Genomic DNA, 26,057 nt, shown 5'->3' on the forward strand with positions numbered 1-26,057 from the left:
ATCTCGCGTGATTTCGGTTCGCAGTTACCACTGCCCTGTAGAAGCTTGTCCGCCATCACTGCAAGGAGAAGCTAGGCAAAAATTGGGAGAAGAGGAGTGACAACAACAGCGCAGAGAGACGGACCCAAGCCCAAGGGGAAGGTCGAGGGGGATCTTTACCACTTTCCATTTGCAGGCATCCCTGTTGCAGCCTAAAATAGTATTTCATGATAACGTAGAGAAGACGGACGTACTAACTAATCATGTCCAACCTCAAAGGCGGCGTCAAGAAGGACACCAAGATGAGGATAAGAGCCTTTCCTGTAAGTATTGGCCGGGTACGCTGAGACGCGAGCACCGGGGATGTCATTTGCTAAAGACGGGCCTGGCTAGTTAGCTAAACTATATACTTTGAAAATGTCACTGTCAGCTAACAACAACAACTAGCTAGCTAGTTTGCTAGCTAGCTTTGATTCGATAAGTGTCTGTTATTTGTACAGTGCACATTGGAAAATATCCACTAGATAACTGTTCGTTAGCTAACTTGCGGTGTTGCTGACAAACTAGTTTCTAGCTAGGTCGTTGGCTAGCTATATACATTGGCAGCCAGCTAACCTTATTAGCTAGTTAGCAGAAACCTAGCTTGGTAACTAACTACCTACCTGGTTAACTACACGTTTAAGTCAACTATCTGTCGTTAGCTAGTAAGCTACCGGCTAACGTACTAACGTTATCTAGTTCCTTAGCTATGTAGCCAACTGCCCACCCGTAAAAACTGCCTGTAGCGCAGGCCTAATTTACTAACTCAGAAAGGGTATAACCAGAGTTTCTAAACTAATTTGTCAGTGTTTTTTTGTTGTTGTTTTTAAAAAATCGGTGTCATGATTTGTAGATATTTAGCATGGCAATATTTAGCCTGACTATGTTGCAGAACTAGCTAAACATGTATACCGATTGCTGTACGTTAGTTAGTTAACGTTAGTATTTTTATGAGAGCAGCCCTACACTGTTGGATGTCAGACATTGGCTGTATGTGTGAAGGAATGACATTGCAGTCAGGGCCCTGGGCTCAGACAGAAATATACTCTCTCATCCCCTGAATATCTCGCACACACGCACAGTGTTGAATGGTGCAGGAATAATAGCAGCGGAATGGCCGTGCGAGTGCTTCTGTGACCACGCACTCAGTCTGTGCACCTGGACAGTAGCCAGGGTATGGGATATGCAGTTTTGTTGCCTGCATACCTGCAGCAGCCCCACCTAATAATAACTGAGAAGGGATAAGCTTTTCATTTTACACAACTACTTGCCACCCAGTTTATTTGGCCCATGTTCCAAATTTAGGCCCACCAAAGTGACTTTCAGTGTAGTGTGTGTGTTTAGGGCCTATGTGTTTGCTTGCATCTCTGCATGCTTGGGCAGGCTTTCATTTAGACTGCCATGAATAACTGGATTCTATTTTAGGCAGTTTTCCCCTTTGCACATGTTGGTGCATCCTGTACCCCTCAGTTCAGTTGTTGGCCCTAATATAATAAAACACATTATGTAAATACTTTGTGGAGGGGAGGCACTCGGTGTAGAATAATGACTTGATGGCATGGCCCCCTCTCTCTCTCATTCTAAACTCTTAGGCTGAGTCAATCTCCCTCAATTACTCCTCATGTCAATGTGTGAGTTGAACGTCCATCTTTGGCGGACAAACGGCAATGAAGTCAATCAAAGTTACAGGTTCCAGCCCTCTCCTTGCCTGTCTAATAGGTGTATGCTTGTGGCTGGAGTGTTAATATGCTCTCTGGTCAGGTGACTGGATCCCTGAGGTTTGAATGGCCAAAATAATGGACATCTTGACAGGGTTAGATAGCTAGCTAAGCTGTTGTAATACAAATAAGCTACGGGGCAAAAATACTTGACTCATCTTGGTGCCTCTGCTGTGCCCACATTAATTTGAATCAGAATCATATCTGTAGTTGATTAAAACAAATGTTATTGTCCGCATATTTTTTCCTCCCTCACCTCATCTTGGAATTTTCCATTCTTCTGCACCTGCCTAGGGAAAGACAAGATACTTTCCCACAACAAATTCTCTCCTTCATTAATGTGTTTATACAGACATTTCTAGACCCTATCTGCATTAATAATGTCAGATTATGATCATATAGGCTAACGCAAGCAAATATATAATTTACTGCTATGTACACCCTACTCGTTCTACTATTGATAATTACCAACACTTCAAATATATCATTTACTGCTATGTACACCCTACTCGTTCTACTATTGATAATTACCAAAACTTCAAATATATCATTTACTGCTATGTACACCCTACTCGTTCTACTATTGATAATTACCAACACTTCAAATATATCATTTACTGCTATGTACACCCTACTCGTTCTACTATTGATAATTACCAACACTTCAAATATATCATTTACTGCTATGTACACCCTACTCGTTCTACTATTGATAATTACCAACACTTCAAATATATCATTTACTGCTATGTACACCCTACTCGTTCTACTATTGATAATTACCAACACTTCAAATATATCATTTACTGCTATGTACACCCTACTCGTTCTACTATTGATAATTACCAACACTTCAAATATATCATTTACTGCTATGTACACCCTACTCGTTCTACTATTGATAATTACCAAAACTTCAAATATATCATTTACTGCTATGTACACCCTACTCGTTCTACTATTGATAATTACCAAAACTTCAAATATATCATTTACTGCTATGTACACCCTACTCGTTCTACTATTGATAATTACCAAAACTTCAAATATATCATTTACTGCTATGTACACCCTACTCGTTCTACTATTGATAATGACCAAAACTTCAAATATATCATTTACTGCTATGTACACCCTACTCGTTCTACTATTGATAATTACCAACACTTCAAATATATAATTTACTGCTATGTACACTCTACTCGTTCTACTATTGATAATTACCAAAACTTCAAATATATCATTTACTGCTATGTACACTCTACTCGTTCTACTATTGATAATTACCAACACTTCAAATATATAATTTACTGCTATGTACACTCTACTCGTTCTACTATTGATAATTACCAAAACTTCAAATATATCATTTACTGCTATGTACACCCTACTCGTTCTACTATTGATAATTACCAAAACTTCAAATATATCATTTACTGCTATGTACACCCTACTCGTTCTACTATTGATAATTACCAACACTTCAAATATATAATTTACTGCTATGTACACTCTACTCGTTCTACTATTGATAATTACCAAAACTTCAAATATAAAAACACCTAGGCTTAGACCGACGTCATGTTATTTCTAACCCACCGGAGGTGATGTGACCTGGACACGTCAGCCTCTGTTGATGACCATCGTCCAGCCCAAGAACTACATGTACTTTTGTTTTTAAGCGTCTTTGGGATGATCTGTATAACAAAAATCCCTAACTGGAATAAATATATTATTGTTTTGTATTTGACTTATCGTGTGTCGTACCATCACAACCTACACAATAGTCCTAATACAGATGTTCTGACTACAATAAGCCTAGTCTCTTGATTTCCTTCTCTCTACCAATGAGAAACACGGACATCCCTAATAATAGGCAAATGGCGTTGTCTCTTTGTTTCAAATGTGTCGAGACGAGGTGTGTTTCAACCGCCATGATTGAGTCACTGTGAAGTCATAATTGACTGTTTTGTTTTTCATGTTATTATCACTCAAGTTTTTAGGCCCTAGCTGCACCTGTGGTTTATCGAAGAAAGCCCTTAGAACATGTTTAAGTGAAGGCTTCAAATCCTCACGCAAATCACAAACATGCATACTAGGTGCAGGGCTTGTCGGGGAGTCATAGCCATACCTAAACAACTTTTCAGACTGTATGAAACACTGTAAGATACTTATAAACTTGCATCATTGTTCTAACCCGATTAGCAACCTCTACATGAATTACCAACGTCTGTGCACTGCTGTCGTATATCAATTGACAAAGATGTGTCATCTGTTCAGGTTTGCAGAATGAGTAAACAATCCTTACTAAGAATGAACGGACACAGGGTGAAAAGGCTTGAACAACACTTCCGTTGTCATTGTGTCCGATTTCTCTGTCCCTAGATGACAATGGATGAGAAGTATGTCAACAATATCTGGGACCTTCTGAAGAACGCTATCCAGGAGATCCAGAGGAAGAACAACAGCGGGCTGAGCTTCGAGGAGCTCTACAGGAACGCCTACACAATGGTGCTGCACAAACACGGCGAGAAGCTCTACACGGGACTGCGCGAGGTCGTCACCGAGCACCTCGTCAACAAAGTAAAGGACTACGCCTCCCACAATGCACCACTGTTTATCTTCTATAAATAATTTCCCATAATACGCTGTGAAGGTGACCATCCCTCACGCCTTGTAGTTTGGTTTTTATCTTCTTCAAGATCAAAAGCATGTGTATGTATATGAAAATCTTAATAAGAGGCATCTGGTCGAAGTCAATTTAATCCGTAATCACAATGTCATTTTATATATCGTAAATGACCGTACCTTCATGAATTTGAGGATATAATCTTGAATCCCATTCAAAATAGTTTGACTGGCCTCCCGGGTGGCACAGTGGTCTAAGGCTGTGCCACCAGAGACTCTGGGTTCGAGCCCAGGCTCGACCGGGAGGTCCATGGGGCGACTCACAATTGGCCTAGCGTCATCCGGGTTAGGGAGGGTTTGGCGGTAGGGATGTCCTTGTCTCATCGCGCACTAGCGACTCTTGTGGCGGGCCGGGCGCAGTGCACGCTAACCAGGTACACAGTGTTTACTCCGAGACATTGGTGCGGCTGGCTTCCGGGTTGGATGCGCGCTGTGTTAAGAAGCAGTGCGGCTTGGTTGGGTTGTGTATTGGAGGACGCATGGCTTGTGACCTTCGTCTCTCCCGAGCCCGTACGGGAGTTGTAGCGATGAGACAAGATAGTAACTGCTAATAATTGGATACCACGAAATTGGGGAATTTTTTTTAAATATATTTTTTTAATCAAATTTAAAAAAAATGTGAATAGGTGTTGACTTACACAGCGAATTAGGCCCAGGAGTTTCTCCTGGTCACGTGACCATGTGGTCAAGAGAAACTCCTGGCCTTCGCTGTAACGTTTACCTTTTGTAACGGACACAATTTGATATGCAAAATCAGCAGAGAACCTGTACACACACAACACAGTGCAATCCACTTTGCAAATTAAGTACGCACGCAATGAAACAATCCCCCGTTCAGCTAAAATATAGATATACGGATGATAGAGCTATATGGCCTACATGAAAACTCACCACACTCAAAACAGAACCAGACAGACTTGATTAAACTTTTGTGATTGATGAGTATGGGAGCTGTAGCAGTCTATTCTGTCTGGGGACTAGGCTGATTCATATGAACCACCAGCTGGTCTGCACTGGATTTTAGTATTTGGCATCGCCTTCTCTCATGAATATAACATTTAGCATACAGCAGGCCAGATAGCTGGGGTCATAACCTGTATGTCCACATGTTGTCCGTCTCCAGCTGTTCTAACACATAGCCCTGGGTAGACGTTGCCCATAGGTACAGATCTAGGATCAGTTCATTCAATCTCATTCCTAACTTACACCATTAGTTTGGAAACTCCAAAAAAATGGAGACACTGATCTCAAATGTCTTTACCTTGGATCAGTGTCTACAGGCAACTTCAACATAGACAGAAGCTATATCTTTACTAAGACTCTCAGTACTTATCTTATATCTTTACTAAGACTCTCAGTACTTATCTTATATCTTTACTAAGACTCTCAGTACTTATCTTATATCTTTACTAAGACTCTCAGTACTTATCTTATGTCTTTCCGCAGGTACGGGAAGATGTCCTAAACTCGTTAAACAATAACTTTCTGCAGACTTTGAATCAAGCGTGGAACGACCACCAGACAGCCATGGTCATGATCAGAGACATCCTGATGTACATGGTAGGTGGACTGCTTTAGGTCTAGTTCACGTGTCAAACTCAATCCACGGCGGGCCGAGTGTCTGCAGGTTTTCGCCCCACCCGTGTATTTGATTGATGAATTAAGGTCACTAACTAGTAAAGAACTCCCCTCACCTGGGTCTTAATTGAAATTTTGACACTCCTGTTCTAGTGTGTTCTGTGGTTATTGAGGGAAGAACAACAGTTTTGTTGTTACACTGAATTGGAAGTGTCCAGTCCATGTCGACCATGTCAAGAAGCACAACTACTGTCTGTATACCAGGGATATGCTGGAAAATATGCCGAATTTACATGGATCTGCAGAATTCCCAAACCCCGGTCCTGAAGGATTCTCCAGATGTCTTTTTAACCCCAGACAGGCCTAATCAGTAGTATTGCTTCTCCAGAAAGTTGTGGAGTTTTGTCTCCAGTGGTTTCCCTAAAGTGTAAATAATAGTTTCCTCGTATGAAAGAATGGCCCTGGCAGACTCTCCTCAACAACGTGTCATGGCGGGGGTTGGGCGTGCCAGCCTTCTAGTTGCTGTTTGCCCTGTTTACCCTGGGCAGACTCTCCTCAACGACATGTCATGGTGGGGATTGGGCGGGCCAGCCTTCTAGTTGCTGTTTTCTCTGGGAAGACTCTCCTCAACGACACGTCATGGTGGGGGTTGGGCGTGCCAGCCTTCTAGTTGCTGTTTACCCTGGGCAGACTCTCCTCAACAACGTGTCATGGCGGGTGTTGGGCGGGCCAGCCTTTTAGTTGCTGTTTGCCCTGTTTTCCCTGGGAAGACTCTCCTCAACGACATGTCATGGCGGGTGTTGGGCGGGCCAGCCTTCTAGTTGCTGTTTGCCCTGTTTTCCCTGGGCAGAACAAAGAACTTGTGTTTTATTTCTCCAGTTTTTTTGGGCAACTAGTGGTAACTCTGCTTGATTTACTGTAACAGTAAGACCAACTGTCTGTGTGCTGTATGAGGTGGGGGACAATCCAGTGACACAGCCGCTATGGAGACTGCAGAATTCTCTCGGGGTTCTTTTGTTTTTCTCTCTCCTTCTCCCCCCCTTCTCAATTTTAAAGGGCTCGATCTCTCTCCTCAATTCAAAGGGCTTTAGTGGCATATGTTAACATTGCCAAAGCAAGTGACAAGGATAATAAACTGAAGTGAAATAAACAATATAAAACAAACAGTAAAGAGCACGCTCACAAAAGGAAGGAAATTTGACCTTTCCCTGCATCCTGGGTCTCCAGTTAGTTGCCTGGCTTGCTCAGTGTTAGGTGCAGAAATGGGAAGATGATGTAGTGTTATTTTGGTATACATCTAATCCCAGAACTGAGATGTCAGACATATTTCTTTTGTGTCTGCCTAGTAGGCTATAGATTAGTATTGGTGAGTGTAACCAAGTACCAAGGACACCAGCCTATCAGGTATCATATGGCTTTTCAGTGCAAAAAATATGACTTTTTGGAGTCCTCCCCCTTACCCGTTCCTGAATTTTTAATTTGAGTAAACTCTTAACTGTGCAAAGAATTTCCTCTTCGGAGGACAAAGTATTCAGATGGGTTTTATTCTAACTTAGCGGCCGCTCTAATGCGCTGTACTCCCCTTGGCTCCAGGACCGGGTGTACGTGCAGCAGAACAACGTGGAGAACGTCTACAACCTGGGCCTGATCATCTTCAGAGACCAGGTGGTGCGCTACGGCTGCATCCGAGACCACCTGCGACAGACCCTGCTGGACATGATCGCACGGGAGAGGAAAGGAGAGGTGGTGGACAGGTAAGGACTGTTCTGGGATCTGTCTAACAAAATAAATACCTGTATCTATTCAGTCACTTGAGTATTAGTGCTGATCTGGGATCAGTTTTGCCTTTCCGATCATGACTGACTGACTTGCTTTGTGTATACAGTCCCTGCTACTGTTGATCAGATAGTGGTTATTTGGTGAGGCTGGTGCATAAGTCATATCCTAGGGGACAATGGCGATCTGTGATGTGAGGCTTAAGCCCCTGAAACCACTCCATCTTTCTCTTTGGCTGTTTTAAAAAAAAGTTTGCCTATGATAAGGGCACATCCTATTCACAGAGAACTGACCTTTCAACTTGGGAGATTAACTACTACATTAATACCCAACTCATCACCACTCTGGCAAATAGGTTTTACTCAATGTTACTTCTTTAAAAAAAAAATGTTTGTTTTAAGGAGTCATAAAACTATAAATCCTATCATATGGTTGTTATCTCTTCAAAGAGCGAAATCCCCTCCCAAAAATCTAGATCATATGTTTATTCCGTGTGTGTGTGTGTGTGTGCGCGTGCGTGCACAGGGGAGCGATCAGGAACGCCTGTCAGATGCTGATGATTCTGGGTCTGGAGGGTAGGTCTGTGTACGAGGAAGACTTTGAGTCCCCCTTCTTAGAAATGTCTGCAGAATTCTTCCAGGTGGGTTGGGCAACATTTTACACGCTCTTTTGTTTTTTTGTCCAGTCATTGTGACTGCTGAGATTTGTTTTATAATGTTGGCATGGATGCTAAAACCACAAAAATACCTAACCAAGCTATTACAAAACGTTAAGCTACATTTAGTCAGTGGAGCTTCTCTCTATCCTTATCTAACCCCATATAGCAACATTCCAACATAGGTGACCTCTTGGTTTGTGGTCATCCAAATCCTGTTCATGAGTCGATGCCCATCAGTTCGCCATTTTGTGCTCCTCAACAATTGTCCACACTAATAAAATGCTTTTTATTTTTCAGTTTTACATACATTTGTATTGCCCTATAAACCTCTTCCAACTTCCACTTTGTTCTGTATCTGAAATACCTCTATCTCACATCAATCCGTACCCTGTTCTACCCCCTCCTCCTCAATCCGTACCCTGTTCTACCCCCTCCTCCTCAATCCGTACCCTGTTCTACCCCCTCCTCCTCAAACCGTACCCTGTCCTACCCCCTCCTCCTCAAACCGTACCCTGTCCTACCCCCTCCTCCTCAAACCGTACCCTGTTCTACCCCCTCCTCCTCAATCCGTACCCTGTTCTACCCCCTCCTCCTCAATCCGTACCCTGTCCTACCCCCTCCTCCTCAATCCGTACCCTGTTCTACCCCCTCCTCCTCAAACCGTACCCTGTCCTACCCACCTCCTCCTCAAACCGTACCCTGTCCTACCCCCCTCCTCCTCAATCCGTACCCTGTCCTACCCCCTCCTCCTCAATCCGTACCCTGTTCTACCCCCTCCTCCTCAATCCGTACCCTGTTCTACCCCCTCCTCAAACCGTACCCTGTCCTACCCCCCCTCCTCAAACCGTACCCTGTCCTACCCCCTCCTCCTCAATCCGTACCCTGTCCTACCCCCTCCTCCTCAATCCGTACCCTGTCCTACCCCCTCCTCCTCAATCCGTACCCTGTTCTACCCCCTCCTCCTCAATCCGTACCCTGTTCTACCCCCTCCTCCTCAATCCGTACCCTGTCCTACCCACCTCCTCCTCAATCCGTACCCTGTTCTACCCCCTCCTCCTCAATCCGTACCCTGTTCTACCCCCTCCTCCTCAATCCGTTTTCTGTTCTACCCCCTCCTCCTCAATCCGTACCCTGTTCTACCCCCTCCTCCTCAATCCGTACCCTGTCCTACCCCCTCCTCCTCAATCCGTACCCTGTTCTACCCCCTCCTCCTCAATCCGTACCCTGTCCTACCCCCTCCTCCTCAATCCGTACCCTGTCCTACCCCCTCCTCCTCAAACCGTACCCTGTCCTACCCCCTCCTCCTCAATCCGTACCCTGTCCTACCCCCTCCTCCTCAATCCGTACCCTGTCCTACCCCCTCCTCCTCAAACCGTACCCTGTCCTACCCCCTCCTCCTCAATCCGTACCCTGTTCTACCCCCTCCTCAATCCGTACCCTGTTCTACCCCCCCTCCTCAAACCGTACCATGTCCTAACCCCCTCCTCAAACCGTACCCTGTCCTACCCCCCCCTCCTCAAACCGTACCCTGTCCTACCTCCTCCTCCTCAAACCGTACCCTGTCCTACCCCCTCTTCCTCAAACCGTACCCTGTCCTACCCCCTCCTCCTCAATCCGTACCCTGTCCTACCCCCTCCTCCTCAATCCGTACCCTGTCCTACCCCCTCCTCCTCAAACCGTACCCTGTCCTACCCCCTCCTCCTCAATCCGTACCCTGTCCTACCCCCTCCTCCTCAATCCGTACCCTGTCCTACCCCCTCCTCCTCAAACCGTACCCTGTCCTACCCCCTCCTCCTCAATCCGTACCCTGTTCTACCCCCTCCTCAATCCGTACCCTGTTCTACCCCCCCTCCTCAAACCGTACCATGTCCTAACCCCCTCCTCAAACCGTACCCTGTCCTACCCCCCCCTCCTCAAACCGTACCCTGTCCTACCTCCTCCTCCTCAAACCGTACCCTGTCCTACCCCCTCTTCCTCAAACCGTACCCTGTCCTACCCCCCTCCTCCTCAAACCGTACCCTGTCCTACCCCCCTCCTCCTCAAACCGTACCCTGTCCTACCCCCTCCTCCTCAAACCGTACCCTGTCCTACCCCCTCTTCCTCAAACCGTACCCTGTCCTACCCCCCTCCTCCTCAAACCGTACCCTGTCCTACCTCCCTCCTCCTCAAACCGTACCCTGTCCTACCCCCTCCTCCTCAAACCGTACCCTGTTCTACCCCCCTCTTCCTCAAACCGTACCCTGTCCTACCCGCCTCCTCCTCAAACCGTACCCTGTCCTACCCCCCTCCTCCTCAAACCGTACCCTGTCCTACCCCCTCCTCCTCAAACCGTACCCTGTCCTACCCCCCTCCTCCTCAAACCGTACCCTGTCCTACCCCCCTCCTCCTCAAACTGTACCCTGTCCTACCCCCTCCTCCTCAAACCGTACCCTGTCCTACCCCCCTCCTCCTCAAACCGTACCCTGTCCTACCCCCCTCCTCAAACCGTACCCTGTCCTACCCCCTCCTCCTCAAACCGTACCCTGTCCTACCCCCTCTTCCTCAAACCGTACCCTGTCCTACCCCCCTCTTCCTCAAACCGTACCCTGTCCTACCCGCCTACTCCTCAAACCGTACCCTGTCCTACCTCCCTCCTCCTCAAACCGTACCCTGTCCTACCCCCTCCTCCTCAAACCATACCCTGTCCTACCCCCTCCTCCTCAAACCGTACCCTGTCCTACCCCCCTCCTCCTCAAACCGTACCCTGTCCTACCCCCCTCCTCAAACCGTACCCTGTCCTACCCCCCTCCTCCTCAAACCGCACCCTGTCCTACCCCCCTCCTCCTCAAACCGTACCCTGTCCTACCCACCTCTTCCTCAAACCGTACCCTGTCCTAACCCCCTCCTCAAACCGTACCCTGTCCTACCCCCCTCCTCCTCAAACCGTACCCTGTCCTACCCCCCTCCTCCTCAAACCGTACCCTGTCTTACCCCCCTCCTCCTCAAACCGTACCCTGTCCTACCCACCTCCTCCTCAAACCGTACCCTGTCCTACCCACCTCCTCCTCAAACCGTACCCTGTCCTACCCACCTCCTCCTCAAACCGTACCCTGTCCTACCCCCCCCTCCTCAAACCGTACCCTGTCCTACCCACCTCCTCCTCAAACCGTACCCTGTCCTACCCCCCTCCTCCTCAAACCGCACCCTGTCCTACCCCCCTCCTCAAACCGTACCCTGTCCTACCCCCCTCCTCCTCAAACCGCACCCTGTCCTACCCCCCTCCTCCTCAAACCGTACCCTGTCCTACCCCCCTCCTCAAACTGTACCCTGTCCTACCCCCTCCTCCTCAAACCGTACCCTGTCCTACTCCCTCCTCCTCAAACCGTACCCTGTCCTACCCCTCAGATGGAGAGCCAGAAGTTCCTAGCGGAGAACAGTGCCAGTGTGTACATCAAGAAGGTGGAGGCCAGGATCAACGAGGAGATAGAGCGGGTGCTGCACTGCCTGGACAAGTCCACAGAGGAGCCCATCGTCAAGGTGGTGGAACGGGAGCTCATCTCCAAACACATGAAGACCATCGTGGAGATGGAGAATTCCGGCCTGGTTCACATGCTCAAGAACGGCAAGACAGAAGGTGAACGTGGAAAACCGGCTTGTTTTACAGGCAACGGATTAAGACTGAATTGAGTTATAATCAAGACTAATGAGAACTTGTGTGTTTAATTATGTCTGGAGACCTGGGCTCTTTTTTTTCTTTTTCTCTCTCTCTCTCAAAAAGCATCCGAGTATGAGTGCTGAACACATCATCCTGTCCATAGAATCTTTTTCACTGTGGTCTAAAAGAGGAAAACGTAATCCTAGATCAGCGTTCCCGTTCTTGCCCGGACATAGGCATGTTATCCAGGGTGAATCAATGATTCTCCAGACCTAGCGATTGTCTTCTATCCAGTCTTATTTTTTTGACTGTCCACACTCATATCAGATTTGCACATTCCCACTGATGTAGCCTCTGAAGTAGCACACAGATGTAACGCTCATTTCCTGTCACTGTTACATAACATTTTCGGGGTGGTTGATAACGGCAAGTCATGTGCACACAAACAAAAATAACTTTTAGATCATACAAATGAGGCCACATATTGAAGCATCAGAATTGCGTTAGGATTGAGGTCCACACGTATGGACATGGTATGAATCTTCAGGCAAAAGATCATATTCAATATATGACTTGTTGTTGCTGTTCATACATTAGGAAAAATATCAGATTGGGATCTGAATGGGTTGCCTATGTAACCGTAGCCAATTAGGCACAACCTACCGGACACCCAAAGCTGATTAGTGAAGCTACTGGAGACAAAAGTGCAACGGGGAGAAATAAATTCTCTGCACACTTCCAGTCAGATCCACATTTATTTTAATTATAGCTGAGCTTTTGGTCAGTCGACCAATCAGAGCACATCTCCACAAACAATAGTTGGGTAGAAGGCCACACTGAGAGCCAGAGATAATTAAACACTTGTGTTAGTCTGAAGTACCCAAAAGGGCCACTAGATGTCATACTATCAGACAGGTATACAAATACTAGATAGTACAAGACCTATTATAGATGAGTTGACTGAATCAAACCCTCGTGTTGATGATTTTCAAATCAGAGAGACAAATAAGTTAACTCTGTCACTCATGTATTTACTGGTTCACGTCAGTTCTCTTTCTTTTACCGGAATTTGCTTCAAGCGCATTTCCTGAGCTCTGCATTTACCTCACAGATTAACTCTGAAACCAGACACGCAGAAATACTGACAAGACAGAGCCAGTGAATCTTTGACATCTAAACCCATGTCAAGTTCTGACTGTAGATCTGTGTATTGGTTTGAACTTCCTTCATAAACGTATCTATTCTCCATTTTCCTCTCCCCCCTCTTCCTCTCCCCCATCTCTTCCTCTCCTTCTCTCTTTCTCTTGCGCTCCAGACCTGGGCTGTATGTACAAGCTGTTCAGCCGTGTGCCTAACGGCCTGAAGACCATGTGTGAGTGTATGAGCTCCTACCTGAGGGAGCAGGGCAAGGCTCTGGTGTCAGAGGAGGGAGAGGGCAAGAACCCTGTCGACTACATCCAGGTATGCTGGGCCTAACCTCAAATCAAAGACTGTCTGGCATTTTAATTCTCAGAACATGTCCATAACAATCAGGGCACAGACTATTTCCTGACCAGAAAGAACTAAAATCTGAAGCGTGTTTAAAATAGTAACATTGGTAACTACCCCAATAAGCATTGAAGCTAAGGTTCCAGCCCACTCTTTTTAGGGAGTATATTTTGGTTATCACTACGGCAACAGCTTCCAGGAACGACACAATATGTACATCTTACAGTTATTCAGAAAATAAGCAAAAGGAATAAAAAACTATGTACATAACTGCCAAGTGCTACAGTATTTGGAATTTCAGTACAGAAGAAAAATAATTGTTGACCACAATACCAATTATCTTTTTAGGGCATCACCAAGAGTTACAGTGGGGCAAAAAAAGTATTTAGTCAGTCACCAATTGTGCAAGTTCTCCCACTTAAAAAGATGAGAGGCCTGTCATTTTCATCATTGGTACACTTCAACTATGACAGACAAAATGATTTTAAAAAATCCAGGGAATTACATTGTAGGATTTTTTATGAATGTATTTGCAAATTATGGTGGAAAATAAGTATTTGGTCACCTACAAACAAGCAAGATTTCTGGCTCTCAAAGACCTGTAACTTCTTCTTTAAGAGGCTACTCTGTCCTCCACTCGTTACCTGTATTAATGGCACCTATTTGAACTTGTTATCAGTATAAAAGACCCCTGTCCACAACCTCAAACAGCCACACTCCAAACTCCACTGTGGCCAAGACCAAAGAGCTGTCAAAGGACACCAGAAACAAAATTGTAGACCTGCACCAGGCTGGGAAGACTGAATCTGCAATAGGTAAGCAGCTTGGTTTGAAGAAATCAACTGTGGGAGCAATTATTAGGAAATGGAAGACATACAAGACCACTGATAATCTCCCTCGATCTGGGGCTCCACGCAAACTCACCCCGTGGGGTCAAAATGATCACAAGAACGGTGAGCAAAAATCCCAGAACCACACGGGGGGACCTAGTGAATGACCTGCAGAGAGCTGGGACCAAAGTAACAAAGCCTACCATCAGTAACACACTACGCCGCCAGGGACTCAAATCCTGCAGTGCCAGACGTGTCCCCCTGCTTAAGCCAGTACATGTCCAGGCCCGTCTGAAGTTTGCTAGAGAGCATTTGGATGATCCAGAAGAAGATTGGGAGAATGTCAGATGAAACCAAAATATAACTTTTTGGTAAAAACTCAACTCGTCGTGTTTGGAGGACAAAGAATGCTGAGTTGCATCCAAAGAACACCATACCTACTGTGAAGCATGGGGGTGGAAACATCATGCTTTGGAGCTGTTTTTCGGCAAAGGGACCAGGACGACTGATCCGTGTAAAGAAAGAATGAATGGGGCAATGTATCGTGAGATTTTGAGTGAAAACCTCCTTCCGTCAGTAAGGGCATTGAAGATGAAACGTGGCTGGGTCTTTCAGCATGACAATGATCCCAAACACACCGCCCAGGCAACGAAGGAGTGGCTTCGTAAGAAGCATTTCAAGGTCCTGAAGTGGCCTAGCCAGTCTCCAGATCTCAACCACATAGAAAATCTTTGGAGGGAGTTGAAAGTACGTGTTGCCCAGCAACAGCTCCAAAACATGACTGCTCTAGAGGAGATCTGCATGGAGGAACGGGCCAAAATACCAGCAACAGTGTGTGAAAACCTTGTGAAGACTTACAGAAAAATATAACAAAGTATTGAGAAACTTTTGTTATTGACCAAATACTTATTTTCCACCATAATTTGCAAATAAATTCATAAAAAAATCCTACAATGTGATTTTCTGGATTTTCTCTCATTTTGTCTGTCATAGTTGAAGTGTACCAATGATGAACATTACAGGCCTCATCTTTTTAAGTGGGAGAACTTGCACAATTGGTGGCTGACTAAATACTTTTTTGCCCCACTATAACACGTAAACCTCTTGCAATCTCTATAGTGCTTGTGTGTTATTACATATTGTAAAGTGTGCTGTGATTTTAAATTCCCTTTAAATAAAGTTGGATTTGATTCTCTGTCCTATAGGGCCTGTTGGACCTGAAGACGCGGTTCGACCGTTTCCTCCTGGAGTCGTTCAACAACGACCGGCTCTTCAAGCAGACCATCGCCGGAGACTTTGAGTACTTCCTCAACCTCAACTCCCGCTCCCCAGAGTACCTCTCCCTCTTCATCGACGACAAGCTCAAGAAGGGAGTCAAAGGGGTATGTCAGTGTTCAACCTGCTAAATGTTACACTCAATGGACTAATCTCATGTAGTACCCTACCTACTCTACCTTCCCCACCTTCCATACCTACTCTACCTTCCCTACCTTCTATTCCTACCCTACCTACCCTACCTTCCCTACCTTCCATACCTACTCTACCTTCCCTACCTTCTATTCCTACCCTACCTTCCATACCTTCCATACCTTCTATACCTTTCCTACCTTCCATACCTACCCTACCTTCCATACCTTCTATACCTACTCTACCTTCCATACCTACTCTACCTTCCCTACCTTCTATTCCTACCCTACCTTCCCTACCTTCTATTCCTACCCTACCTTCCATACCTTCTATACCTACTCTACCTTCCATACCTACTCTACCTTCCCTACCTTCTATTCCTACCCTACCTACCCTACCTTCCATACCTTCTATGCCTACTCTACCTTCCATACCTACTCTACCTTCCCTACCTTCTATTCCTACCCTACCTTCCATACCTACCCTACCTTCCATTCCTTCTATACCTTCCCTACCTTCTATACCTACCCTACCTTCCATACCTTCTATACCTACTCTACCTTCCATACCTACTCTACCTTCCCTACCTTCTATTCCTACCCTACCTTCCCTACCTTCCATACCTACCCTACCTTCCATACCTACTCTACCTTCCATACCTACTCTACCTTCCCTACCTTCTATTCCTACCCTACCTTCCATACCTTCCCTACCTTCCATACCTTCTATACCTTCCCTACCTTCCATACCTTCCCTACCTTCCATACCTTCTCTACCTTCCCTACCTTCTATTCCTACCCTACCTACCCTACCTTCCATACCTTCTATACCTACTCTACCTTCCATACCTACTCTACCTTCCCTACCTTCTATTCCTACCCTACCTTCCATACCTACCCTACCTTCCATACCTTCTATACCTTCCCTACCTTTTATACCTACCCTACCTTCCATACCTTCTATACCTACTCTACCTTCCATACCTACTCTACCTTCCCTACCTTCTATTCCTACCCTACCTACCCTACCTTCCATACCTACCCTACCTACCCTACCTTCCATACCTACCCTACCTTCCCTACCTTCCATACTTACCCTACCTACCCTACCTTCCATACCTACCCTACCTTCCACACCTTCCATACCTTCCATACCTACCCTACCTTCTATACCTTCCATAACTACCCTACCTTCCATAACTACCCTACCTTCCATAACTACCCTACCTTCCCTACCTTCCATACCTACCCTACCTTCCACACCATACCTACCCTACCTACCCTACCTTCCCTACCTACCCTACCTTCCCTACCTTCCATACCTACCCTACCTACCCTACCTTCCATACCTACCCTACCTTCCATACCTACCCTACCTTCTATACCTTCCATAACTACCCTACCTTCTATACCTACCCTACCTTCCATACCTACCCTACCTTCCATACCTACCCTACCTTCCACACCTTCCCTACCTTCCATACCTACCCTACCTTCCATACCTTCCCTACCTACCCTACCTTCCCTACCTTCCATACCTTCCCTACCTTCCATACATACCCTACCTTCCATACCTACCCTACCTTCCATACCTACCCTACCTACCCTACCTTCCACACCTTCCATACCTTCCATACCTTCCCTACCTACCCTACCTTCCATACCTACCCTACCTTCCATACCTACCCTACCTTCTATACCTTACATAAATACCCTACCTATCTTACCTTCTATACCTTCCATAACTACCCTACCTTCCATAACTACCCTACCTTCCATATCTTCCATACCTTACGCTACCTTCCATACCATATCTTCCCTACCTTCCATACCTACCCTACCTTCCTTCCATACCTACCCTACCTTCCATACCATATCTTCCATACCTTCCCTACCTTCCATAACTACCCTACCTTCCTTCCATACCTACCCTACCTTCCATAACTACCCTTCCTTCCATACCTTCCCTACCTTCCATAACTACCCTACCTTCCATACCATATCTTCCATACCTTCCCTACCTACCCTACCTTCCTTCCATACCTACCCTACCTTCCATACCATATCTTCCATACCTTCCCTACCTTCCATAACTACCCTACCTTCCTTCCATACCTACCCTACCTTCCATAACTACCCTTCCTTCCATACCTTCCCTACCTTCCATAACTACCCTACCTTCCATACCATATCTTCCATACCTTCCCTTCCTTCCATACCTACCCTACCTTCCATACCATATCTTCCATACCTTCCCTACCTTCCATACCTACCCTACCTTCCTTCCATACCTACCCTACCTTCCATACCTTCCATAGTGCACTAGTTCTGGACAGGACCACAGCATAAAAATATGCTTTTATTAAAGGAAAACTATTCAAACCAATATCCTAACTCTGTCTGTTTGTGTCTCCAGCTGACAGAACAGGAGGTGGAGTCCATCCTGGACAAGGCCATGGTTCTTTTCCGGTTCATGCAGGAGAAGGATGTGTTTGAGAGGTACTACAAACAGCACTTGGCCCGGAGGCTGCTCACCAACAAGAGTGTCTCTGACGACTCTGAAAAGAACATGATCTCTAAGCTAAAGGTGAGGAGATGAACGAGTCTGCTGTCAATTACACATTGACATTTCATACCCAATATATTACTAATTCATTTGATTTTAATTAGATTATTACTTTATTATCATTAATAATCAGGAATTCAGGATGTTCTTGACTATCTTACATCTCTAAGCATTAGAATGGACTGGTAGTTGTTTGACCTGGTTTTCCATATTGTGCTGGTCTCAACCCTGAACATGTGACTCGCTGTGCTGTGTGACTCGATGTGCTGTGTGAATCGCTGTGTTGTCTTCTCTGTGTAGACTGAGTGTGGCTGTCAGTTCACCTCTAAACTGGAAGGGATGTTCAGAGACATGAGCATCTCCAACACCACCATGGACGAGTTCAGACAACACCTACAGTCCACGGGGGTAAGACTGTTATACCTCCACACACACACACACACACACCCCTAACAGTCCACATTGTCTCCACACACACACACTCCTAACAGTCCACGTTGTCTTCACACACACACACCTAACAGTCCACATTGTCAACACACGCACCCTAACAGTCCACACACACCTAACAGTCCACATTGTCAACACACACACACACCCCTAACAATCCACATTGTCAACACACACACCCCTAACAATCCACATTGTCAACACACACACCCCTAACAGTCCACATTGTCAACACACACACCCCTAACAGTCCACATTGTCAACACACACACCCCTAACAGTCCACATTGTCAACACACACACCCCTAACAGTCCACATTGTCAACACACACACCCCTAACAGTCCACATTGTCAACACACACACCCCTAACAGTCCACATTGTCAACACACACACCCCTAACAGTCCACATTGTCAACACACACACCCCTAACAGTCCACCCTGCCAGCAGCATACCACCCTGCATACCACTGCTGGCTTGCTTCTGAAGCTAAGCAGGGTTGATCCTGGTTGGTCCCTGGATGGGAGACCAGATGCTGCTGGAAGTGGTGTTGGATGGTCAGTAGGAGGCACTCTTTCCTCTGGTCTAAAAAAAAATCCCAATGCCCCAGGGCTGCCCTGTGTAGGGTGCCGTCTTTCGGATGGGATGTTAAACGGGTGTCCTGACTCTCTGAGGTCATTTAAAGCTCCCATGGCACTTATCGTAAGAGATGGGGTGTTAACCCCAGTGTCCTGGCTAAATTCCCAATCTGTCCCTCAAACCATCATGGCCACCTAATAATCCCCAGTTTACAATGGGCTCATTCATCCCCCTCCTCTCCCCTGTAACTATTCCCCCCAGGTCGTTGCTGTAAATGAAAATGTGTTCTCAGTCAACTTACCTGGTAAAATAACAGATCAATAAAAATAAACAAACACACCCCCTTAACAGTCCACATTGTCACCCCCCCCCCCCTTAACAGTCCACATTGTCACCCCCCCCCCTTAACAGTCCACATTGTCACCCCCCCTACAGTCCACATTGTCACCCCCCCCCTACAGTCCACATTGTCACAGTCCACATTGTCACCCCCCCTTAACAGTCCACATTGTCACCCCCTCCCCCCCTACAGTCCACATTGTCACCCCCCCCCCCTACAGTCCACATTGTCACCCCCCCCCCCCTACAGTCCACAAATGTCACCCCCCCTTAACAGTCCACATTGTCCCCCCCCCTTAACAGTCCACATTGTCACCCCCCCCCTACAGTCCACATTGTCACAGTCCACATTGTCACCCCCCCTTAACAGTCCACATTGTCACCCCCTCCCCCCCTACAGTCCACATTGTCACCCCCCCCCCCTACAGTCCACAAATGTCACCCCCCCTTAACAGTCCACATTGTCACCCCCCCCCTTAACTGTCCACATTGTCACCCCCCCCCCTACAGTCCACATTGTCCCCCCCCCTTAACAGTCCACATTGTCACCCCCCCACAGTCCACAAATGTCACCCCCTTAACAGTCCACATTGTCACCCCCCCTTAACAGTCCACATTGTCACCCCCCCCCCACATTCCACAAATGTCACCCCCCCTAAAACAGTCCACATTGTCACCCCCCCCTTAACAGTCCACATTGTCACCCCCCCCTTAACAGTCCACATTGTCACCCCCCCCTTAACAGTCCACATTGTCACCCCCCCTCCTAACAGTCCACATTACACACACACACCCTCCTAACAGTCCACATTACACACACACACACCCTCCTAACAGTCCACATTACACACACACACCCTCCTAACAGTCCACATTACACACACACACACCCTCCTAACAGTCCACATTACACACACACACACCCTCCTAACAGTCCACATTACACACACACACCCCCTCCTAACAGTCCACATTACACACACACACACCCTCCTAACAGTCCACATTGTCCACACACACACACACACACACACACTCCTAACAGTCCACATTGTCCACACACACACACACACACACTCCTAACAGTCCACATTGTCAACACACACACACACACACACACACCCCTAACAGTCCACATTGTCACCACCCCCCCCTAACAGTCCACATTGTCACCACCTATTTCCATCAAATGAAAAACTGGCATTGCCCTAACATGTCTTGTTTCTGTGTTCTAAACCCTGGACTCCTGTGTGTCTTGGTTCTCCTTTTCATGTTGTGACTGCCGTTTCTCCCAGCTGTCTCTAGGGGGCGTCGACCTCACAGTAAGAGTACTGACCACTGGCTATTGGCCCACACAGTCGGCCACGCCCAAATGCACCATCCCCCCCTCCCCAAGACACGCCTTCGAGGTCTTCAGAAGGTACCAGCCATCCTCTGAGCCTCATCGATGGATCTGTTATCTATTACATGTGTCTTCCACAGTGCAGTCAATTTAATATATATTCCTCTGTTAGGTTCTACTTGGCCAAACACAGTGGCAGACAGTTGACCCTCCAGCACCACATGGGCTCAGCCGACCTCAACGCTACCTTCCACGGCCCCATCAAGAAGGTAAAGGTTTCCTGTCGACAATAAGGCATGGGGGGGGGTCTACTCAGAATGACGTGAACTGTAGCTTTCCTGTTGTATGTTAATGTCAATACTGTTTTACATTTCTCTCTCCCTTCTCTTAACCCTTCTCCATCTCTTTCTACCTGTACCTCTGGTCACTCTGTCTCAATTCAAGGGGCTTCATTGGCATGGGAAACATATGTTAACATTGCCAAATTAAGTGAAATAGATCATTAACAAAAGGGAAAAACTAAAATGACCAGTAAACATTACACTCACAGAAGTTCCAAAAGAATAAAGACATTTCAAATGTCACATTATGTCTATATACAGTGTTGTAATGATGTGCAAATAGTTATAGTACCAAAGGGAAAATAAATCAACAATAATACAGGTTGTATTTACAATGGGGTTTGTTCTTCACTTTTCTTGTGGCAACAGGTCACAAATCTTGCTGCTGTGATGGCACACTGTGGAATTTCACCCAGTAGATATGGGAGTTTATCAAAATTGTTTTTTTATTTTTTATTCTTTGTGGATCTGTGTAATCTGAGGGAAATATGTGTCTAATATGGTCATACATTGGGCAGGAGGTTAGGAAGTGCAGCTCAGTTTCCATTTCCATCATTTTGTGGGCAGTGTGCATATAGCCTGTCTTCACTTGAGAGCCAGGTCTGCCTTCGGCGGCCTTTCTCAATAGCAAGGCTATGTTCACTGAGTCTGTACATAGTCAAAGCTTTCCTTAAAGTTTGGGTCAGTCACAGTCTCTCTCCGTCTCTCCAGGAGGATGGTTCGGAGGTGGGAGTGGGAGGAGCCCAGGTGACGGGCTCTAACACCAGGAAGCACATACTGCAGGTCTCCACCTTCCAGATGACCATCCTCATACTCTTCAACAACAGAGAAAAGTCCACGTTTGAGGTAAGAGCCAGACACAGGTCAGTCTCCATCACATCAAAGTGTTAGAATTCACAGATAAAGATGGCAAGCTGAAAAGAAAAAAAAAAAATCTTCTTTCCTCCTCCTCCCATTTTCTGCTCCCCTTCCTCCTCCACTCCCTCTGCTCCTCCTTTACGCTCTCTTCCACTCCCGTCCCCACTGTAGGAGATTCAGCAGGAGACGGATATACCGGAGAGGGAGCTGGTGCGAGCGCTGCAGTCGCTGGCCTGCGGGAAGCCCACCCAGCGCGTCCTCACCAAGGAGCCCAAGTCCAAGGAGATCGAGAACGGCCACGTGTTTACAGTCAACGATCAGTTTACCTCCAAGCTGCACAGAGTCAAAATACAGACGGGTGAGTGTGTCTGTCTGTTATTCTAAATGATAAAAGGACCCATATCACAGTGGTCTTCTGGTCTGGGGAGCTACAGGCTTAGGGGGTCATCTTCCAACTATTGCTCATTTAACATCTGGGCATGTTGACCTTTGACTTTGCCCTGATGACCTGAGATGTGTTCAGCAGGACGCGCAGATAGAGATATGCTATTTAGAACAAACATGCTTCTCTGACATGTCGTGTTTTGCAAAATAATTGGCTCTATTTGTGGTATTTCTATCTGCAACTTTCGGCTACTGAACGTGGCCTTGTGCTGAGGTTGCGGCCCCCCCCAGCCCCCTCCGCCGAGGTTGCCAGCCCTCCCTCCGCCGTGCTAAGGTTGCTGTCTCTCTCTCTCCCTCCCTCCAGTCGCTGCTAAGCAGGGCGAGTCGGACCCAGAGAGGAAGGAGACGCGGCAGAAGGTGGATGACGACAGGAAGCATGAGATCGAGGCGGCCATCGTCCGCATCATGAAGTCCAGAAAGAGGATGCAGCACAACGTCCTGGTAGCAGAGGTGGGTGCGGCCTTAACGTCCTGGTAGAGGAGGCCTTAACGTCCTGGTAGGGGAGGCCTCGACGTCCTGGTAGGGGAGGCCTCGACGTCCTGGTAGGGGAGGCCTCGACGTCCTGGTAGGGGAGGCCTCGACGTCCTGGTAGGGGAGGCCTCGACGTCCTGGTAGGGGAGGCCTCGACGTCCTGGTAGGGGAGGCCTCGACGTCCTGGTAGGGGAGGCCTCGACGTCCTGGTAGGGGAGGCCTCGACGTCCTGGTAGGGGAGGCCTCGACGTCCTGGTAGGGGAGGCCTCGACGTCCTGGTAGGGGAGGCCTCGACGTCCTGGTAGGGGAGGCCTCGACGTCCCGGTGGGTAGAGGAGGCGTTGTTTCCTGGACACAGAGTAAGCTTAGGCCCATATGGCATCCATAGAGATTCTAACGGTAAGTGGTAGTGTTACCATGGAGATGGCCTTTCAGCAGTTGAGCAAATCAAATGGAGACTTCCTCTCCCCTCCTTTTGAAGATGTTCTAAGGTAATTGAGGAGAGGGGGGAAAGTAGAGAAAAAAGCGCTTTTATGAAATGAGAAGCTCCTTCTCTCGTGCGTCATCAGTTAAATGACGTTTACAGGGGTGGATTCCAAAAATACATCTGTGAAGTGACAAAAACAAGTTGGTTGTGCAAGATGTTTTCTAGGTAAAACCTTGAGGCATATTGTTTTAACAGGTCTGTGTGCTTTTCTCCTTCAGACAAAACAAACACTGATTCAAAGATTTCAAACCTCTTCCAATAAAGACTCGTATTATTCACGTGACTCTTCTCGATGAAAGGTGGCTGTAGAGGAGGGGATGAGCCTCTTCCTTTCTCCTACTAACCAATTGACATTCATCTACTAGACCACTTATCAGTTTCTGGGGTTACTGTGGACAGAGGAGAAAGGGTGGAGGACGGACCTTTGCCCTAGACTAAAGAATAACTAGCTCAATGGGAGAATTTCCATTGAATCTGTTTGGGGTCTGGAGAGAACTCTCTGCCTTGATCTCCACTAGCTGTACTGCCCTGGACTTGGTTTATTTCACAGGGACAACACACATTGTTCAATATTTCAGACTAAAAGGAGCTGTGTGGCCAATCTGTTGTCTGCATTGGCTGTGCAGCAGTAAGGGTGATCGGGCCACTGCAGAAGTCAGGGCATTCATACTTCTCAGAGCAGTGCAGAGCTGTTGTCAAGGAAGTGAGTTTGTGTTTATACAGGACCGCCCTCACCTTCCATCAACCAATCATGTCAATGCGTAGTTTTACGGAGCACTCTGCGTTGTTACGAAATGTGCAAGGTGCATGGCGATGCGGTATGGAGCTCAATTTGGCCTCTGCATGCTTCCGGAGGCTCCGCAACGCCCTCCATATGGAAACACCGACCACATTTTCGGATCAAAAGCATAAATTGTCTCTGAGCAAAGCTGGTAGATTTCCATCTGTTGTCCATTCAGTCCCTCGTCACAGCATGTGTAGGGTTGGTGTGCAGCCAGGTTTGGAAGGGAGTTTTTATTATTATAATCTGCATCCCTAGATCATTTCTGAGTCAATTTGGTTGAATATAAGATTTTGTTTTCAACTTTTACATGGAAATGTTTATCCCTACAGTATTTCAGTGAGTGCTTTGAGGTAAATTTTGCAACATGAGTACCGGCAATCATCTCAGTGCTATTCTTTCACCTATCATGTTATGGTTTTTAATGAAAATACACTTCCTCAGAACTTGGATATTTCGGGACATAACATTTCAGTACAGGACATTAACACATGATATTTCAAGGACATTTTCAGCACAGTCTCTTGAACCAGAGAAACGATAGTGTCTAATAGTGTTATTGTATTGCCTTTCTCCCCAGGTCACCCAGCAGCTGAGGGCCCGGTTCCTCCCCAGCCCCGTGGTCATTAAGAAACGCATTGAAGGACTCATAGAGAGAGAATATTTGGCACGGACGCCTGAGGACCGCAAAGTCTACACCTACGTTGCATAAGAGGAGAGGAGAGGAGCATTGTGGGAGAGGAGAAATGGATTGAGGGGAGGCTTTTTTGGAGGGGGAGTGTTGTGCGCATGGACTGGGAAGTTCCTTTTTAAAAGATAAATGCTGGGAAGCTGACTCCTCCCTTTACAAAAATGACAAAAACCAGAAGTAAATGGCAAAAAAATTATACAAAAAAAAAAAATCCATGAAGTGTTGTAGATTTTTTTTTATCAGGCCAACTACTATTACTCTTGCTCCCTGTGAGAATTTCAACATGGATGGATTCCAGCTTTTCACCGTTTTACCCTTGTAGAGATCGACCTTAAAAGAATCCCTTGGGAAAGATGTGAATGCACCACTTTTTTTGTTTGTTTTGGTTTTCAATACTGTATAAAAATGAGAATGAATTATTAAAAACAAAACAGCAAATGTGGATTGCTAACAAAAATAAATAAAAAAATATTGAATATTGAGGTTTTATTTCTTAACCAACAATTATTTAATGCTGATCCTTCAGGCTAGCTACAAAATCGTTGAATTCAAGTGTGTGTGTGTGTCATGAGTTTCAGACAGGGATATACTCAATCTGTGTTTAAGGCCAAGTTCTTTATTACCAATGAAAGACAATGAGGGCTGGTTAGAGATACTTAAAGCTTAGTTGCTGTATCCATTTTTTTTCACTTATTTTTACCCATTCAATCTTAAAGCACACGTTTCAAATTCCTCATGAGCTCAGTTCAGCTGTTGTGTGCCGTTTTGTAAACAAAAACATGGTTAAAAATGTTGATATCCTGGATGGTCAGTCCTTGCATCCATGAGCTCTGTCTGAATGAGTGGCTACATTTTTTTTCAGGCCCGTCCCTCAGCTGGGATTCTAGTTTAAGAGACAAATGAGCGACCATGA

At 46.4% G+C, this 26,057-nt stretch overlaps 1 protein-coding gene across 1 annotated transcript; it reads left to right on the plus strand.

The window, feature by feature from the left end:
* Window positions 1-25,622, plus strand: LOC110530801 (cullin-3). Its single transcript, XM_036986452.2, has 16 exons — window positions 1-302; window positions 4,122-4,319; window positions 5,871-5,984; window positions 7,596-7,756; window positions 8,304-8,418; window positions 11,821-12,049; window positions 13,386-13,531; window positions 15,594-15,770; window positions 18,211-18,381; window positions 18,661-18,768; window positions 21,026-21,150; window positions 21,245-21,341; window positions 22,125-22,259; window positions 22,443-22,629; window positions 23,020-23,165; window positions 25,034-25,622. The coding sequence occupies exons 1-16, from the start codon at window positions 243-245 to the stop codon at window positions 25,163-25,165; spliced, it is 2,301 nt and encodes a 766-aa protein (XP_036842347.1). The 5' UTR covers window positions 1-242; the 3' UTR covers window positions 25,166-25,622.
* Window positions 25,623-26,057: the final 435 nt, after the last annotated feature.

The sequence above is a fragment of the Oncorhynchus mykiss genome, chromosome 8 (genome assembly GCF_057628025.1).
Source record: "Oncorhynchus mykiss isolate SJ-2025 chromosome 8, ASM5762802v1, whole genome shotgun sequence".
Classification (NCBI taxonomy): domain Eukaryota; kingdom Metazoa; phylum Chordata; class Actinopteri; order Salmoniformes; family Salmonidae; genus Oncorhynchus; species Oncorhynchus mykiss.

Excerpts from the sequence above, each read along its gene's own strand:
- LOC110530801 (XM_036986452.2), top strand. The coding sequence starts at position 243 with ATGTCCAACCTCAAAGGCGGCGTCAAGAAGGACACCAAGATGAGGATA. Across the intron at positions 8,419-11,820 it reads TGTCTGCAGAATTCTTCCAG|ATGGAGAGCCAGAAGTTCCT; the intron begins GTGGGTTGGGCA and ends CCTACCCCTCAG. Across the intron at positions 21,151-21,244 it reads GCCTTCGAGGTCTTCAGAAG|GTTCTACTTGGCCAAACACA; the intron begins GTACCAGCCATC and ends TTCCTCTGTTAG.